We start from the raw sequence: 20469 nt of genomic DNA on the forward strand, positions 1-20469 counted from the left end.
TTCAATGGATGTTATAACTTCAAAACCCAATATAACATTGAAGAGAGCATATTTGGTATATGTATGTATATAGTGAAAAGTGAAAGTATCATTTTTCAATGTGGAGTGAGATATTTATGGAGATAGGTTCTTAGAGCGAAATTTAGTGATAATTGCGGTTAGTTAAAAGGCATGAGGAATAGGTGGAAGCTTTGTTGGGTGTGTAAAGTTCATTGTCGTACTTTGGTAAGCCTCATTCAAATTTTCACTAAAATAGCTGATTGGGTGATGCTCTTGGCACCTCACCTGTACCAATACCAGAGGCGTCACAGCACTCTTCAATTTGTGAAATGCGTAGGTACATGACCTGACCTTCAGACTTCTTTTTCTCGATTTTCCTAATTGCCTTTTGCTATAGCATTTGACCACTTAGGCTTCGTTTGGGAGGAAGGAATGAAATGGAATGGAAATGAATGTCAAGAATCATTTTAGTATATTCTTCCCTTCCCTTGTTTGGGAGTTTTAATGGAAGGAATGAAAAATTCATTCCTTTGTTTGGGAGTTTAAGTGGGAGGGAATGGAATAGGTAGGAAGGAACACTCATTCCTCTCTATTCCCTTAAAATCTCAAATTTTCATTGCTCCCGAAATTGGGAAGAATGGGAGGGAACGAAATTAAATTTAATGATTTTTTTACTAAAACTCCAAAAAATACCCCTGTATATTCAACTCTTTATTTTAAAATATGGGTCTAATAGTAATATTTTCATAAAATGATTACATTCTATTCTTTCCATGTTGCTCCCAAATAAAATTACTTACATTCCATTCATTTTCATTTATTTCCATTTCTTTATTTTAAAACATCTAATCAATGTTACTTAATTCTATTCCATTCCTTTCCCTTACTTAAATACATTCCATTCCATTCATTTCCATTTTCTTATGATCATTCTATTTTATTTCATTCCCTTCCCTTCCCTTCCCTTAAGAACTCCCAAACGGAGCCTTAAACTCACGTTATTTCATACAATATGTAATGGGGGCCATGATAGTACTAAATTATTGAATGAGTAGCTAATAAAAAGCAGCGAGCCCATGAATACTTTGAATATCATGGATGTTCAATGGCTTAGGCCACTATTGCCTGAACCTTTTGTTGGGCGGTGAACACTCCCTTTGAGGAGACTACGGAATCTAAGATGACTTTATTAGTATAGAAAGAGCACTTCTTAAGACTAGCATTTGACCACTTAACCTCACCTTGTTACATACAATATGTAATGGAAGCCGTGAGTGTACTAAGTCATTAAATGAATCACCAACAAAAAGTAGAGAGCCCATGAAAACTTTGAATATCTTAGATGTTTTTTGGTTCAGGCCAATCCACTATAGGCATTGCACATGGACTAACTCTGATGAACAAAACCCTTTCGATGAAGTTCATCCAACTCAGTGTCCTGTAATATTGAAGCTGATTTGGGAGGGTTGCACTTGGGATGAAATCTATGGCCTGTTGAATGTCACAAATGTGGCTCTGGCATTGGGTTATTTGCTGCTCTGGCTGTTTGCTGTCTATTGGTTTTCCTAAATTCCTGTTTCACTTATCAGGGTGGTGTCTTGGATAATCATTTTGATTGTTCACTATCTGACAGTGAAAAGATGGACAGTATGTGACTGTTGTGTTGTTTTTCATGGAAGCCCCTAGTTAGAGAGGCAGATCTTTTTATTTATCATATAGATCGCAGGCTTCCTATAAAGAGCAAGAAAACAAAGTCTAAGATGATGAAAAAAATGATTTTTGTGTATATTTTTCCCTGTAATTTGGAATCTCTTGAGGACGTGCTTCCAAAAAAGGAAAAAGGAGTTTTAATTTTCGTACTATGTGTCTGTGGACTTCTGTGGTCAATGACTTAGTTCTCCTGAGTTCTGTTGTTATTTGTTTACAACTTTACATGACTGGTTGCGTGTGTGTGTGTGTATGGCTGTATGCATGTGTCTACATGTGGTGTACTGCTGTGCATCTGTATGTATGGAAATGCAAATAAGCTTGTAGTATGAATTATGGCTCAGACAGATGTAAATATCTTGCCTCTTCAAGATGGTATGTACCAGTGCATGGATTATAACAAAGTTCTTTTTAGATTTGAAAAGCTCATTTTATCATGTTGCAGTTTCTTATGTGCATAATTTTTGTCTATTTAAACCTTACACCATATTTATTTAAAAAAAAAAAACACTTGGAGGAGAATAAAACATTTTTATGGGGCAACTGATGTTGAAATCTGTTTAAAAAAAATTGTCTGAAATGGGCTAAAGCAAGTTGAGAAAGTTTCAGGCTGTTAAAAAAAATGGACCCTTATGATTTTGTTAAAACATGTAATAGGTTGTATTCCTCCTCAGAAATGATACTGTGTTGCTGTATCCTACTTACACTGTCACTTATTTGTACTACTTTCTGTTTATTATGCCTTTCTCAAAAAATGTATCATAATACTTTTTTTGGATTTTCTTGACGATTAACTTTTGACAGAATTCTTGATGGACAACCGAAACAGATGGGTCTAAAGGAACTGCTACAGGTTCTCCCTCTCTCTCTCTCTCTCTCTCTCTATATATATATATATATATACATATATCATTTAGTTTGTATTTGTTTTTTAAAACCTGGTTGTGACATACAAGTTAGTAGTTTCTTAAACTTATTTATTTGTTTCCTTTTCCTCATAAATTTTATCTCTTTTTTTCTGATCTTCTGTGGGATGTCTGCCCTGGTTTTTGACTTTATTAGGTTCTGTTTGTGGGAAGGATAGTGAAATGGGTGGAAAGAAGTAGGGAGATGATGATTTCCCATCATATGTTTTAGTAAGAGGGATGTAAAAATAGGATGATGAAATATGAATCTCGCCTTTCATTGTTTTTCTCAAAGAATACGAATGATGGAAAAAGGAATTTGTATTTTTATAATCCTATTCTGAAGAGGATGAGAGCTAAATTTGTGAAAACATAGCATCCTTCATCATCCATTTTAGTTTCCCTCCAAATTGGGGAGGATTGAAAAGTATGGGCCCATATGGAGTATTATGATCCTTTTCTCTCTCCGTTCCTCCCATTTCAATCCCGGTCCATTTCCTTCATGCCAAACAGACCATAAATTCTAGATGCTGTCTTGCTTATATGAAGATAAAAGTAGAATTTTCTTGTTTTCACAATTCTATTTTTCTGAAAATGACCTTTAGTCGTTCATAAATTCAAATCACTCTGAACAGATCATGAGGACTCTATAAACACTGTTCCACACAAAGCAGTGCTATAAAATGTGTTGGATCCAGCTCAAGAACTCCAATCATTACTGTTTTTATGGTGTAATTCTTAACAGGCATTCTTAGATTTTAGATGCTCTGTTGTTGAGAGACGTGCTAGGTTTAAGCTTTCACAAGCACAGGAAAGACGACATATTGTTGAGGTATGTTGAACTTACAAAGTTGCTTAAATTGTCTTTGTAACAAATTTTAATGTATTTAGGCTTGTGTTTGTGCATGTCTGCTTGTTTGTGTACATGTGCCTGTATTTTCCTTAAATGGAGTTGAGAACATGAGATGAATCAATTCTTTTTCATGGTGAATTTGAAATGATTCTACCTCTTTATTATGTGTATGTGGTGAATACCATATCTATTTTTACTATTTAATTGTTCCATGTACAAAATAACTTTTGTATATATATTTGAGTGTGCCTTATAAACAATTTTTTTGTTGTTGTTGTTGTTTTTGTTGAGAAGATGCCTTATAAACAGTTGAGAACATGAGATGAGTTCTTTCTTTTTCTTTTGACTGGTCAGTTACACATGTTCCTAATGGGTTTTAAATGAACAACCTTGCCCTCCATCCTTCTTATGGGAGAAGGTAATGTCTTTGAGCTAGTGCTCATTGGCAGTTCATTACTCCCAACATTGCATATTGAATGATCTGTCCATTTGTAATGTACATTTTAAAAATCTCTGCTGGTCCATTTGTGTCATGTATTAGCACCAATCCATGATTATGTGGTCCTTCAAACTTAGTGTTCTGAAATTGATTTGGCTAAGTTCTTTATGTTTGAAACATCTAATTTTTCAAGTGATGCCTGTGCCTTCTCGTATTAATATTTCTGTTTGTACCCTTAGGGTATTGTTGTGGGGCTTGATAATTTGGATGGAGTGATTCGTATAATAAGGGAAGCTTCAAGCAATGCAATTGCATCGGTTGGTTTAAGGAATGGTGAGTTCAACATTCTTTTCTCTCCTCTCTTCATCTTGGCCTTCCAATTGTAGATTTATTCCCCCCCTACCCCTCTTTGGTAAGCATAACTTAATGTATAATGAAACTGACTTTATGCTTCTTTTAATAGTCTTGGGGAAATGTTTGCATTTTGGATTGGTGTTATATGTGCAAGTGTAATTGTGAAACTGTTGACCATCTATTCCTTCATTGTCCGGTTGCTCTGGAGTTGTGGGATATGGTTTTTGGTTTATTTGGAGTTTGTTGGGTTATGCTAATGTCTGTTGTTGAGCTTTTTGCTTGCTGGCAAGGTCGATTTGGTCGCCATCGCAATGGAGATATATGGATGGTTGTTCCTCATTGTTTGAAGTGGTGTATTTGGAAGGAAAGAAATAATAGATGTTTTGAAAGCAATGGGCGTTCTATGCCTGATCTCAAGCTTCTATTTTTTAGAACCTTATTGGACTGGTTCTCAGTGTGGAGAAACCATCATTTTTGTTCAATTTTGGATTTTCTTGATTTATGTAATTTTTGTATTTGATGTGTTCACCCCTTTATACTTCCTGTGTACTTGGGTGTCTCTCTCTTTTTGATATCAATAAATCCTTATTACTTATCAAAAAAAAAAAAAAATAGTCTTGATGTCTTCCCTAGACTTCCATTTAGTGTTTTACTGTAGTACTGCAAAGACAATAAAAATAAAAATAAAAATAAAAATAAAATCATTGTTGTTGGTTTCCTTTTGGCTCTTCCTATGTATATTTCTTGAGTACAATGGTTGTGATGTGTTTGTGACCTATCAATTAATTTCTTCTATGTATCCGAAAAAAATGAATAGCCACTCTTACCATACACTGTATTTTTAACAAGAATCTCTGTACTTTGTGGGTCTTCTATACCATATATGACTAGAATATTATGCGCAATTTTGGCAACCCTTTACTCATCTATACTATATATGTAAGTCCTTGAGACAAGTCATAAACGACCGGAATACCCTTAATGAGGAGTTGAACTTTTATGAAGCGTACTATTTTTATTAAAAAATGAGATGGGGTCTACAAAAGCACTTCATTGGAGCCACTAAAAAATATTTAGATTGAATAGTTAATTTCATCCTTTAAGTAGAGGTCCATTTTTATTTTGGTCCCTGATGTTTACAAATTTAATTATAGTCCCTAATGTTTGACATTGTTTTTAATGTTGTCTTTCTGTCAGTTTCTGTGATTGACATGGCCATTAAATACCATGTAAGCTCCAATGAATGTCATAATCAATACTAATCTGAACACTAGAAGGATAATGCCTTGTGAAATCTTGGGTAACTACTGCTGAAAATAACTTGTGAACCTTTAAATTGTTCTGTAGCAAGCTATGAAGAATCAAGCTTAGCTAGATTTATCTTTTGGTTTATAAATCGTACAATTTTATATTTTCTTGGTTTCTGCTAATCGCTCAAGTTGTATCCTTTATGGTTATGGTGCAGAGTTTAATCTTTCGGAGAAACAAGCAGAGGCTATTCTTGACATTAGCCTAAGAAGACTCACACTACTTGAGGTGCGAGGCAATTATACTAGTTAATAATTAATTTCCTGTTTGCTAGAGTTTTAGCAGATCTTTTTAAGTTTGGATGGTTACTGTTATCTTTGGCTGTACTCTCTTTTATTCCACTAGTGTACAAGACCTGTGCCCCTTCTTGAATTTTTCTATTATAAATTTATAAAATATTTTTCCTGTTTTCTCAATATGATTTCTTAGGTTATTTATCATCACAATTGTTATAGTTACTGCAATTTTATTATTTTTATTATTATGTGTAATTGTTACATATATTTTATTCTCTTTTTTGTGCAGGGGAAAAAGTTTGTTGATGAAAGGAAATCCTTGATGGAACAAATATCCAAATTAGAGGAGCTTTTATCAAGCAAGAGGCACATATTACAGGTATACATTATGCTAAATGCCGATTTAAATTTTGTTTCATTATTATATAAGATTTTAAGCACTAGGTTATCAAGACTTGTCTCCTATGTTTTTTCGATTACCATTACCTGCTACGTCTCCTATGTTTTTTCGATTACCATTACTTGTTCAATCTTTGTGTTATGACCTAGGTGCTAGATAAATTATTTGAATTTAATTTAGTGATAGAATAAGGCTTCCTAGATAGATTACTATTGTTAATTATTTGTATTCAAATTAATTCCAATGTTTTAGGATAAGATTAGTTCCTATGTTTTAGGATTTGCTAATAAGGTTATCTCATCTTGGCTATTTTTGTACATTAAATGCATTAATGAGAATCAAGCAGATTTGAACCCAAAAAAGGTCTCTCTCTCTCTCTCTAAGTTCAAGAGATCAGTCATCTTGAATTGACTAAACTATCAATTTATATTTTATTTTTTTTGGCTCACAACATTTGGTATTAGGGAATTTCGATCCATTTGAAGCATCATCGCATCACAACAAACAACCAAACTCATCATTGTCAGCACTGAAACATACATCCAGCAACACCATCATCAACACATCAGAATATTTTCAAACCCTCAATAATCCAGCCAACACCATCATCAACACATCAGAATATTTTCAAACCCACAATGCACTGACCCATAGCCTACCATAATCCAAAATCCAGCTCACAGTACCCATCAAGCCATTCACACAAGTTTCCATTGTGCAGCACAAAAAAAAAAAAGATATGGCTCACTAAGCTCATCATGTCTGCAACTCAAAGGAAATCCATGGAGATACCAAAATTCAAAGGTGGAGACCCTATTTTGTGGCTTTTTAGGGTCTACAAATTCTTTGATTTTAACAACACCCCACCACATGATATGGTCATATGGTTTCCATTGCCTCTTATTACATGGAAGGAGAGGCACATGATTGGTTTCAAACCATAGAGGCAGTGAGATTATGCATTGATTGGGTGGAGGTCATATGCACCCTTCAAGATTGGCTTTGAATACCAATCAATGAAGCACCAATGGAGGCTACTACGGAAAACCATTTGAAACTCTTGTCCAACCCGTTCAGGAATCAAATATTCAAGAACTGACAATTGAAGTTTTGATGATCAAAGAACCACCAACAATTCAAGAAAGTAATACATTGGAGGGAGCACTTGCCACAAAAATTGCATTTGAAGTTCAAAGAATCAACAAAGTAGAAAATATAGATCAAAGGGATCTACTCATGATTCCGAGTAAACCTACTCTAATTTCACACATTGAATTTGTCACTCCTGATGAGTTCAAGGATGTGGGAATCAAAGTTTTTATCCTTACAAAAGTGGTTAAAGAAATAATGGTGCAAGTATCCATGGTCAAAATTCTCGTCATTCATCACTTTTTTTTTTTATATGTAATAAAAGTTTTATTGATAGCAAAAGTGCAATGTTTTTACAATTGTAAACTCACAGCAAAGAAAAGAATACAAACAAATCAAATGGAAAATCTAACAGAAATAAGGAAATCAGACAAGGAAATACAATGCGTAAAACCCCAAATATGAGACCACTCAAACAAAGTCCTAGCAAGCGAAGTTTTCAATAGATCAATAGGTCACTCAGTGTCCTTAAAAGTTTGGGCATTGAGTTCCTTCCATACTAACCACATAAGACATGTCGGTACCATATTCCCCTCCAAGCGAAAAGAAGAGAGACAATTGTATTCGCCATCACCCACTGAAACCCAAACATAAGAAAAACCTCACTCCACAAAGCATGAGCAAACTTACAATAGAGTAAAAGGTGATTTACAGTTTCCTCATCACGCTGACATAGGCAACACCAATTAACAAGAGGCGAGTTCTTAACAAGGTTATCTATTATAAGAATCCCACCCCTAGCAGCAGTCCATAAAAAGAAACACACCCTTTTAGGTACCTTAACACTCCAAATGCTTTGACAAAGAAAAGAAACAGAAGGGGCTTTCAATAAAGAATTATAAAAAGAGTGCACATAAAAAATACCACTACAATTCAACTGCCAAATTAGAACATAATCACCCTCCCCCATTTCCCAGTCATTAAAGTTACGAAGGAAAAGTAAGTTCCAACTCCTACCTCCCCATCTGGTGCATATAAAATCAGATAAGAAATGAGAGCTTCTTGAACCATAGCATAGGCAAACAATTTTGAATATAACTCTTTCAAAGAAATAGGACCGCTCCAATCATATCAGAAATTAGAGCTTCTTGAACCACATCACAGACAAACAATTCCGGATGTAACTCTTTCAAATAAATAGGAACGCTCCAAGGGTCATACCAGAACCGAATGCGAATACCCTCTCCCGTTGCATACACCACATGACCAAAGAAGCTATCTGCACCTTTCCTAATGTTCTTCCACAATCCAGTCATGTGTCCCTCTAACAACTCTAGTGCACCAACCTCCACTAACCTCCCCATATTTAGTGGCAAAAACCTGACACCATAAATGGGTAACTTCCTTCCCAAAGTGCCAAAGCCACTTCCGAAGCAATGCTTGGTTAAAAAGCTCAATCCTCCAATCGATGTGTGCAAGCATCAATTTCTATGTCTTTGAATCTTGAGGACAAGATTCATCTTGGAGGGGAATGGAATGTTACGACCTGAGTGCTAGATAAATTATTTGAATTTAATTTAGTGATAGAAATAAGGCTTCCTAGATAGATTAGTATTGTTATTTGTATTCAAATTAATTCCTATGTATTAGGATAAGATTAGTTTCTATGTTTTAGGATTTGTTGATGAGGTTATCTCATCTTTGGTTATTTATGTACGTTAAATGCATTAATGAGAATTAAGTAGAATTAAATCCAAAAAAGTCTCTTTCTCTCTAAGTTCAGGAGATTAATCATCTTGAATTGACTAAATTGTCAATTTATATTTTATTTTTCCAGTCCACAATGTTTAATGTTATGACTTGGATGTTAGATAAATTATTATAATTTAATTTAGTGATAGAATAAAGCTTCCTAGATAGATTAGTATTGTTATTTATTTGTATTCAAATTAATTCTTATGTTTTAGGATAAGATTACTTCCTATGTTTTAGGATTTGTTGATGAGGTTATCTCCTCTTTGTTATTTTGGCTATTTATGTACGTTAAATGCATTAATGAGAATTAGTTGAATAATAACAAAAATGTCTATTTCCTCTCTCAAGTTTAGGAGATTGGTCATCTCTAAATGACTATCTTTTATATTCGGTAAACCAACAGATCCATCCAGTTTCTTAAATTAAAAAAAAAAAAAAAAAAAAAAAATTGTGTTCTCATCCCAACCAACCACACTTTCACACTTTCCTCCCATCTACAACCCAAGCCAAACAACAGCCACCATACTTCCAAGCAGCCGCTGCAGCAGCCAAGCAAAAATTTAAATCTATTTCCTCTCTCAAGTTCATGAGATTGGTCATCTCGAATGTTAGATATTACCAAGGACATGTCCAAAAGCATAGTTAGGATGGAAGCAAGGATGCAAGATTTGTGGGATCAAATGATAGAGGTCTTAGATAAACATTCCAATGTAGTTTTGGAAATCAAAGAACAATCAAAAGTTCAAGAATCCCATGAAATTTCAGAGAATCAAACTGATGTACTCCAAGCATCACCAATAATTCTAGAGAGTAATATGTTGGAGGATGCACCTGCCATACAAATCTTGTTTGAAGTTCAAAGGATTAATGAAGTGGAAAAGATAGATCAAAGGGATCTTCTCGTGATTTTGAATAAGCCTAGCCTAATTTCACACATTGAATTTGTCATTCCTGATGAGTTCAAGGATATGAAAATCAAGGTTTTTCTGTTCACAAAAATGATTAAAGAATTGGTGCAAATATCCATGGTCTGAATTCTTATCCTTCAACTCTTTAAGATTCAGGATTTAGTTATCTCCAATTGGGGGAGAAAGATATGGTGTGAGCAAGCATCTATTTCCATGTTTGGGAATCTTGAGGACAAGATTCATCTTGAAGGGGAAGGAAACATTATGACCCAGGTGCTAGATAAATTATTTGAATTTAGTTTTGTGATAAAATAAGGGTTCTTAGATGGATTAGTATTGTTTTTTACGAAACCAGCTTCTCTCACCTAAAAGGATATCTAGTTATCCACAACATTCTTAGGCATTACCCAATGTACCTTAAACATACTAAGGATAAATAATGACAAGCCCCGGGCTACTTTAACAAATGGTTCACCATACTCAATTTGCACTTGCAACACCAATCTTTTGAAATAGCTTCTCTTTTAACAAGGTCTTCATATATCAAATATTTTCTCCCTGCTATAGTCTTGATGAAGAAAGAAACTTTCTTTGGAGCTTTTGTGTGCTAGAAACTCTTTCAAGGAAAGCTATTACCATTTGAACCTTAAAGAGTCTCGTGTCTTTTTCAACTATTTATTATTTTCTACAATAGGGTATGGATGACCTTATAGTGGTTAGAAAAATTTTCTTCAAAATTGATAATCATTGTCGACTATACAATAATCAAGTAATTTCTATTAATCATCGTATTTTGATGCTTCGTCATCTAACTCTCTAGTCTGGCTATAAATATATTCCTTATAGTCCATCCCTTAATCCCGTCCCCCCTTTCTCTCCCATTGTTGGTAAAAACACACTTAAGCCTGAAGTTCTATAAGCTTAGTGGTTTTTGCCTTTAAAGTGAGGCAATTTTTATTAACCATCGTATTTTGATGCTAATGAGTTCTACCTCAAATGGCACCTCCTTCCCCTGACAACATGTCGGAGTAAGGTCATGTGTTCAAAACCCATTGAATGTGTGTGTAAACAATAAAAGAAAAAGATGTTCTACTTATGTATTATTTTTGTTTGGATATTCTTAAGTCTTCCACTATCTTCTTCTTCTTCTTCTTCTTCTTTTTTTTCAGTAGTCAAATGTTATAACTGTTTTGTCAATTCATGGGAAAAATAATAATCTTATCAAATAAAGATCTTGATTAATTTTGAAATATTGTGCTGATGCTCCCTTTCCCCTTCCACATGTTTCTCTTTTTTTATTTCTTCATTTAGGTAATTGAGCAAGAAGCAATTGAGCTGAAAAACAAGTTTTCCAGTCCAAGGCGTTCAATGTTGGAGGACACTGATAGTGGCCAACTTGAAGACATAGATGTTATTCCAAATGAAGAAATGCTATTGGTACATGAGAAAATTATGTTCATGACTGAATTTTCTTGTCTAGCTTGTTCAGAATTTACTCAAAAAACCAATTGCCACTGAACTATAATCAACTGGAACTTCCTCCCATATTAATGGGAAGAAGGGTGACGTTGGGATGTTAAGATTCACTGGGGGTGTGTGTGTAACTTACTGCCCCCTCCACACCAAAGAAAAGAAAAAAATAGAACATTACATTCAAGTGTAATTTTTTCATATAATTTTCAGGTGCTTAGTGAAAAGGGTTATGTTAAGCGGATGAAGCCTAATACCTTTAATCTTCAAAATCGTGGAACAATTGGTAAATCCATTGGAAAGCTGAGAGTAAATGATGCAACATCAGAGTTTATTGTTTGTCATGCACATGACCATATCCTGTATTTCAGGTATTTCTAATCTGTCTTGACTTACTATGTAAAGTACTCACTCTGATGAATTAAATTAGTTTGTTTCTTCAACCAGAACATGTGCTCTATTTCTCTTTCTGTTATTATGTTTGAAAAAAACCCTTCTGATTTTTATCTTGCAAGGTTTGGATTGTCATATACATGATGAAGGGAAATTTACTGGACTAGAGAAAACAGTTTTTGTTTGATTGTTTCCTATGATTATTGTTCCGTTTTGGTTGCATAATAGTCATCAGGTACAGTTGTTTGTTTTTGATAGATAATAAGAACTTAGTTAAGTTGTAATCTATGCAAATTAGGGTTAAAGAGAAGTAAGATGAAGAGTAAAATGGAGGGAGAGAGAGACAGAAAAGAGAGAAAATAAGGTTGTGGGCGCAATTGGTCAGACCCATGCCTTAACTTATATTTATATTTGGGTTTATAGAATGATTACAAAAACACCCTTATTAACATGCTAATAAAAAATAACAAAGTAACATTAGCAAACTTTATTTGAAAAAAAAAACTAAAAGATACAAGAGCTCCCCATGTTCATAGGAAGTGTACCGACTACTGAGGGAAGCATAATACTTTAACAAAAAGTACATAAATCTAAAATGTACAATTAGAATGATCATTTCCATAATTGCTAATGTTCAACAGGGAGAAAATAAATACATTGCGCATATATAGGTTCCCCTTCTGGTTTCAATTTTAAGACAGTATGATGGTTAAAATTTATACTTTGGACTTTTCTTTGTACCATAAAGTTTGTCTCTTGAGAGCCATCCAGTTTCTGGAATCCTGCCATTAGGATTGTGAATCTTTGCTTTGGCACCTCATTTACTTACTTTCAGCTGTAGAAAGTCCCATTAATTATTTTACATTGGGCAGTGATAAGGGAATAGTGTACTCAGCTCGTGCATATAAAATTCCAGAATGCACCCGAACTGCTGCTGGCACCCCACTTGTTCAGGTGTTCACCTTGTCGATCTCATTTTATATCGATTCTTTCTGGTAATTGCTGAAGGTTTTATTTATTTATAAGTATTTTTTTTTTCTCTGGATGCAGATCTTATCAATATCTGATGGTGAACGAATAACATCCGTTATTCCTGTGAGTGAATTTTCTGGAGATCAATTCTTACTGATGCTTACAATGAATGGCTATGTCAAGAAAGTATCTTTGAATTCATTCTCATCCATCAGGTCAACAGGAATCATTGCAATTCAATTGGTTTGTCCTCTTCTTTCATTCATTTATTTATTTTTGGCTTGTTCAACAATGTCTTATGTTAGTATTATTTCCAAGCCTCATCTATACACTTGACAGGTTCCTGGTGATGAGCTAAAGTGGGTCCGTTGTTGTACAAATGATAACCTTGTGGCCATGGCTTCACAGAATGGATTGGTCAATCTATGTTCCTGTGAAAATGTATGTTAATACACGTTCTTTTCTTTTTCAATTAATAAGCTGGATTTCTGTTCAAACCCATATAACATTTGTGAGAATATAGTTAGGGCATTTAGTATAGGAGCTGTGGCATGAGCATAGGAAGGATTCTACCTTTGTTCAACATTTATTTTAAGTTAAGAAATTTTTTCCCTTCATAATCAGCTGTTGTTGCAAAAGACAGTAGAAGATAGTGTGATAGTTGGAACGAAACAATAGCTAAGTCTAACATCATTAGTGGAGGTCCCTTTGTGGTGTGAGTGGTTCTTGAAGCTAACTGTTTAGCAAGTGTTCATTTTCCTAGTTAGAGGGCTAGGGCAGATAAACTTCCTATTGCTGTGATGGAATTCTCATAATATATTGATGGGATGAACCTGGTTGGTTTTCTCTTTGAAGGGGGTTCTTTTACATGGTCTAGTAACCAACATATTCAATCAATGTTCTTATTGATCAATTCTTGGTCTCAAATGATTCTGAAGAACATTTTGGCAATCCAATTCAAATACCATCACTTATACGTGTTTCATGTTACTGCCCTTGTTTATTGTACTGTAGAGGATTATGGCATATCAATAGGTAAAAGCCCTTTTAGATTTGAGAATATGTGGCTAAAGGTGCAAGATTTATGGAGAGAGTACTAGATGGTGGAGAGATTAGAATTTTGAAGGCTCGCCTAAAAAAGTCTTGGTAAAAAAATTATGAGCTTTGATAGGGTATTTGAGTGTGTGGACTAGGGAAGTTTTTGGGAATGTATTGTCGGGTTTAGAAATAAGAGGGTATTGGAGGAGATAAGGAAGCTGGATTTGAAGGAGGTTTAGGGTTTATCTCTGAGTGATTAATTGAAAAGAAGTCTCTTATATCTGAAGTAGAAAAGGTAGCTCATTTTTGTGGGGGTGTGTGACTTCAAAATTCTAGAGCATTATGGCTTCTGGGAGGGTGATAATATACAAAGTTTTTCACTAGTTGGTTAATTCAGATAGAACAGTAAATTTCATTGGTAATCTAGATGTTGATGATGTATTATTATCTGAAGAGAGAATTGAAGGAAGTAGTTCTTTTTTTAAAGGGAATTTAATCAATCAGTTGAGTGGAGACCTTAGGTAAATTTTTTTTGGGATAATTAAGAAAGAAGTATATTAAAAAAGCTACTTTATGCAGAAAAAGCACAAAGCAGTCCCAGAAAAATACAAGGAATAAGAAAAAAGAACAAAATTAATTACAAAAAAGAAGTGAACTAAGGAACAAAAGGAGGGAATCACTAAATGCAAGTCCCTAAGCCTAGACCAATCAAACAGAGAACCACTGAAGGAAGCAAGCAGCTGGTCACCCGAACTATCCATATCCTCAAATATCTGTCGATTACGCTCCCTTCAAATACACCACATTAAGCACAATGGAAAGGTAATTAGCTTAAATCTCCCTTCTGTTGATGAAGATCTTAGTGTATGATGGAGAAACTGTTTGAATGGGAAGATGTGTCTTGAAGGATATGAATGGTGATAGGGGTTTAGTTTTAGATTTTTTTACAATAGCTTTCTTTCAACACTGTTGGGGAATTTTATAGGGTGATAGTTGCAGTTCTGTGATGAGATCTCTGCTAACCGTAAAATCTGAAATCCATGATACTACTTTTATTATTCTGATTTCTAAGAATGGGTGCTGTTAACCTTGAAGATATTTGTCCTAGGTTGCACGGACACGCCATTTTTGGTGTCGTGTCGGTGTCGGACACCGGAACGGGTACGACTCGCCGGATTCCCGTGTCCGGCGAGTCTCTTTTTTTTTGTTTTTTTTTTTTTTTCGCTTCTCCGACACGGCTTCGACATGGCTCTGACACGCCAGCAGTGAAAAAAAAAATAAAAAAAAGAAAGAAAATCACGGATTTCTCAACCCACATCTCAAGTTGAAAACCCATAGACAGTCGCCGGTGGACATGCCAGCAATGAAAAAAAAAAACAGAAAATCACAGATTTTGACAGTCGCTGGTGAAAGTTTAGAGTCTGATACCGTGAAAGTTGAAACCCATAGACAGTCGCCGGTGCAAGATTGGGCCGATCGGCGAGCTCCATAGACAGTCGCCGTCGACGCCGTGCCCTCTGTCCCTTCTGATCTCTCTCTCTCTCTCTTGGCGTGGACAGGTCCAAGTCCGACCTCTTCTCTTCCCTCTCTCTGTGTTTTTCTTTTTTTATTTATTTATTTATTTATTTATTTTTTCAGATATGCTGTGTACTCTGTACCGTTAAGTGTTACTTAAGTTATGACTCTTTTTTTTTTTTTCTATTTTTTTTTAATCCCACTCTCACTACACACACACACATATATATATATATATATATATATTTTAATCCCAAAAGTTTAAATCTTGTTTTCCTTTTATGTTTTTAGTTTCACGTTGAATGTAGCCTGTTTAAACTTTTGTAAACATTTTATGTGCATTATTGTACTACTTTGGGTGTTAGTTTACTTATTTGTAGTCCTTACATAATTTAAATTTTAGACATAAACGTATTTTATGTCTAAAAATATTAAAAACTATGCCTAAATATAAAATTTAATTAATTATTTAACTGCCGTGTCCCCGTCGTGTTGTGTCCTTATTTTTCAAAAATTGCCGTATCCCCGTGTCCGTGTCCGTGTCCATGCAACATAGTATTTTTCCTATCAGTTTAGTGGGCAGTGTTTACAAGTTCTTGACAGAAGTGTCAATGTCAACTAATCATTTGAGTGTCTAATAGGTAGTCTCGTGTTGGGCATATAGAGTGCTAATGTTGATAGTCAACAAATTCTAAACTCGGTTATCATTGTGAATGACTGTCTTGATTGTAGAGTTTGTAGTTGTATTACCAGGGTTATATGCAAGCTGGACATTGAAAAGTCATACAGACATGTAAATAGGGATTCTTTGATTTATTTGTTGGGTAGATTTGGTTTTAGTGGAGAAAATGGCTATAGTTGTGTTTCAACAGTTTGGTTCTTCATTTTAGATTGACGGCTGCCTGGTTGGTTTTTTTGGTAGCTCAAGGGGGTTGTGACACCAAGCTCCCTTATCATCTCTTCTTTTTCATCCTAGCTGTGGAGGTTCTCAGCAGGATGCTTCATAAAGTTGTGGGTGGTGGATGTTTTGCTCGAATTCAAGTTGGGGGTTGAAGTAGAGGGTTATGGAAATTTGTCATCCCCTAAATTATGCTGATAATACTTTTCTGTTCTATGAGGCAAATTTTGAACAACTTGGTATTATTATTTTGGTCAGTCACTCATGCAGTCAGTGGTTCTTGGACTCATGATCTTACTTTCTACCTTATGCTTATGAGAGGAGAGCGTGCCATTTGAGTTAGAGGTCATTGGCATCACAAATCAAAATTATGTGTCCTTTATCACTCATCTTTATATATATTTTTCCCTCCTGTTGGACATAGATTCGAACACAAGGCAGAAATACTAGAGGCGCAGTGGCTATGAGACTAAAACAAGGGGATATGATGGCAAGCATGGACATTATACCTGCAGCTAAGCTAAATGACTTGAAAAAGGTGCCAGAAGCTAACACAAGCAGGTAATATTTTTCGTTAAATGGATTTTTTTTTTATTTTTCTGTAATTAGCAACATATAAGACTTATAAGTTGGTTGATTAATAACACAGGCAATTGTGACCTTAATCCATACCCTATGAGAATCAGTGGCTTTGAATTGGATTTGGGGATGACTTTGGGCAACTTGAACTAAAAAGAGTTTGTGTTTGGACAAGTCTTAAGTTCCCCTAGTGAAAGATATAATTTTTTACAAATCTAAAGTTGTGACCGGTGACACTTCATATAAAATTTAACAGTTACATGGTGGCGCCTCATTTTAAATCAATTATCACTTCATATTTGGTGAAATGAGATTTTAAATGGTGTATCATCTATATTTGCCAACAAAATTGAGTCTCTGGGCTTCTAATACACTTGGAAATACTAGTATAAAACCTTAAAAGCCTAAAGGATTGTGCAAAATAACTAATGCATTGCAGTCTATTAATTGAATCCTACTACAGTTCTGATTCCTTGTCTTGATTGGTTCTTGATTTCTTGTCTTGATTGGTTCTTGATTTCTTGTAGCATCTGAGCTTGGTTTTGTTGCCTTCTAAATCTTCTCTGCAATTTTATTAATGATTAAACACTATCAATAACCATATTGCAATCATTACATATGGTCAATCAAAATCCTAACGTAATCCTCAAAAACCCTAGGTTTCAACATTTACTTTCACATGTTTTCAAAACAATTGTTAGGGTTTCTCCTCCAATCAAACCTAAACCCAAGCTGGAATTAGGGTTTACTCTCATCACTTTCTTTTCTATTTATATAAGTCTTTAACTCTTCCCCTAGAGGTTTTATCCAGCCACCCTTGGGCTTGACCAAAAATTGTACAAATTGCTTATTGACTCCTAGTTTAAGCTTTAATCAAATATTAACCTTATTTGTTGACACAAAGACAACAAAGCTTATTTAAATATCTCCAAGATCCTAGTCAACTAGACTTCATTCACTTTTATCCCTTTTCTACATGTCATGTAAATATTAGAAAATAAATATCATAATGGAACACACTTGTCCATATTCATATATTTAATCTCTGTTGTTTTTGGGAGAATTAATAAAGAATATGCATGGTGCTAGAGCAATGACCTCTAGCTCAATTGGCCCCTGCTCTTCTTATAAGTTCTAGAGGGGGAGAGGGGGGGGGGGGGATGGTTAGATCGTGAGTTCAAGACCCACTAGGTGCATGCATAACTTACCAATAAAAAAAAAATGGTGCTACATTAATATATAATTCCCAAAAGAACAAAGGTCAAAAACAAATATCTCTATACTTATTGCAGCATAGTTTTCCATTCTGGATTTTACTTTTATTGGATGACAAGTGTAAATTGCATCATTTGTTCTCTCTTTTCCTTTTTGAGCTCATGTTAGCTATACTCTGGTGTGAGTTTCTGAGAAATAGGTTGGATTTTGGCCTCCTTTGTTTTGATATTGTTTTCATTACTGTTTTATTTATGATGACCATATGTTAATTAGCTGTTTGTTGTTTTGATCTCATAACAATTGGCATTTTATCTCTTACATCTTTCATAAATATTTCCACAGTGCTAAAAGCCTCAATGGCCCGTGGCTGTTGTTTGTGTCTGAAAGCGGTTTTGGAAAGCGTGTGCCCTTGAGCTCCTTTCGTGCATCACCTTTAAATAGAGTTGGTTTGATAGGATACAAGGTGTCTCCATTTAAACTTCCTGATTCAAAAATATTACATTTTGTTCATTTGTCAATGTAGCTTGTCTTATGGCTATTCTGCTGCCCTATTTTCAGTTTTCGGCGGAGGACCGTTTGGCAGCAGTCTTTGTGGTTGGATTTTCATTGTCAGGTAATGCTATAGCTTGGAGCTGATTTTCTGATATGTATGATTCTTTTTTTGTCACACAATTCATGATGATGTTCCATTTTTGTTTTGGGGTATATATATTTGTGATAATAATTAACAGATGATGGTGAAAGTGATGAACAAGTGGTTCTCGTTAGCCAAAGTGGTACAGTCAACAGAATTAAGGTTCGGGATGTTTCTATACAGTCTCGCTATGCAAGGTAAATATATTGTAAGGTTTATTTATATTCTGAAATACATGTGCCTTCTGCCTCTTGAGAAAGTTCTTTATTTCAAATATGGTTTTTAATTGCAAGTTCACCATCTCCATTGAAACAATTTTCTTTCCTTAATTTGTATTGATGGTGTTAATTTTTGAACTTAAATGATGTTATATTTCGAAGACATAGATGTAGCTGAAGAACATAGTAACACACTTATGCTTCAAAAGGGCAATAAGAAAATTATTACGAATAAGCCCCCCTTTCTATCCTTTATGCAATAATTTTGTATTTGTGTTCCATATGTTCTTACTAAATGCAGATCAACTTTAAGCATTAAGTTAACCCCATTTATTTAAAATGGTGCACAAAATTTCCATTTAGGTAAGAATTTACTGAAGGGGCTCCTTGTAGATAAAATCCATCTACAGATAACCAAAATATGCCAGGCCACTGGGGATGCATGCCTATCATCCTCTTCTCCTATCGATTTGAGATTTGAATTTTCCAGTTTTTATCACTGCATGTAGAAGAGCTGCCATACTCTGAGATTTGTTTGAAACAACTATGAAGATAATTAAGAAGCTTTAGCTTTATTATATAGTATTTAGGTGTATTGATAGTACCAAGTCCCTTTGGATGTATGTGTTGTCGATGCATCCTTATTGTGGCTTTTAAGTACTAGATCATTGCTATCCTGATCTAGTTTCTTCGACAAATATATTCTGCAGGGGAGTAATTTTAATGCGGCTGGATCATGCGGGAAAGATTCAGTCTGCATCACTAATCTCTGCAACAGAGGCTGAGCCTGAGGAAGAAGCTCAAACTGCTGCAGTTCATGGCTGAGTTTAATTGGGAGCATCTGCTTTGTTCTAATGCCTGCTAAGCTCTCAACATGATATACATATGTTTTTTGTATCTATTTATGGCCATAGCGAGCATGTGTAGGGAAAGGGGGGTGGTTTAATCTTATGACATCTTCACATAGATGGCCCGTGGAAGTGAAAATTTCTTTTTGTAGCAATACCATTACTGGTAGTAGAACTACTCTGTAGAGGTTGTAATGATATTCCATTCATAGTTAATAACAAATATTTTTCTCAATTCCTCATGTTGGAAAAGATTTGCTAACGGTGGAGTGTAATTCTCCAAGTTTATCTATTAAACTATTCTGGCCCTAATTAAATATTCCACATTCTTTTCTCTTACTGTTTTAGTTAGAAAAACTTTCTTAACAAAAATTTGAACATTATGGGAATTAGTTTGGTGGGCGATCTTCTTTTTTTGAGACCAATGATAGAATGGTGGGTGATCTTCTGAAAATCTTGGGTTGTTGCATTTCTCGTACATATGTATGGAACATGGATGACTTTATAATTTCATTGTGGGACAACAGAACATTCGATTTATTGCAATAAATTTCCTCTCTAATTACTCTGGACATGGAAGACGAGTAACATATTAGTGTCGCAAATCTGATGCTTGAAAAATTGAGCTTAATCAAGACGACGAGAAAATAAGCTAGTGCAAAATTGTACAAGTTTAGAGCATCTGCATTGGCATAACTAAATCTTAGCCAAATCATAATTTAAAGAATTTATATT

General features: G+C 34.7%; 1 protein-coding gene across 1 annotated transcript in view; it reads left to right on the forward strand.

The window, feature by feature from the left end:
* LOC115991457 (DNA gyrase subunit A, chloroplastic/mitochondrial) overlaps nucleotides 1-19989 on the forward strand; it is a 51451-nt gene extending 31462 nt beyond the window's left edge. The window contains exons 13-27 of the mRNA XM_031115154.1: nucleotides 2512-2560; nucleotides 3358-3444; nucleotides 4144-4237; nucleotides 5724-5794; nucleotides 6092-6181; nucleotides 11266-11391; nucleotides 11638-11795; nucleotides 12690-12771; nucleotides 12868-13032; nucleotides 13129-13230; nucleotides 16665-16801; nucleotides 18377-18497; nucleotides 18593-18647; nucleotides 18766-18865; nucleotides 19597-19989. Of these exons, the coding sequence (XP_030971014.1) occupies nucleotides 2512-2560; nucleotides 3358-3444; nucleotides 4144-4237; nucleotides 5724-5794; nucleotides 6092-6181; nucleotides 11266-11391; nucleotides 11638-11795; nucleotides 12690-12771; nucleotides 12868-13032; nucleotides 13129-13230; nucleotides 16665-16801; nucleotides 18377-18497; nucleotides 18593-18647; nucleotides 18766-18865; nucleotides 19597-19711 (1552 nt within the window). The 3' untranslated portion in view covers nucleotides 19712-19989. The remainder of the gene's footprint in view (nucleotides 1-2511; nucleotides 2561-3357; nucleotides 3445-4143; nucleotides 4238-5723; nucleotides 5795-6091; nucleotides 6182-11265; nucleotides 11392-11637; nucleotides 11796-12689; nucleotides 12772-12867; nucleotides 13033-13128; nucleotides 13231-16664; nucleotides 16802-18376; nucleotides 18498-18592; nucleotides 18648-18765; nucleotides 18866-19596) is intronic.
* Nucleotides 19990-20469: the final 480 nt, after the last annotated feature.

This window comes from Quercus lobata, chromosome 5, assembly GCF_001633185.2.
Source record: "Quercus lobata isolate SW786 chromosome 5, ValleyOak3.0 Primary Assembly, whole genome shotgun sequence".
NCBI classification, from domain to species: Eukaryota; Viridiplantae; Streptophyta; class Magnoliopsida; order Fagales; family Fagaceae; genus Quercus; species Quercus lobata.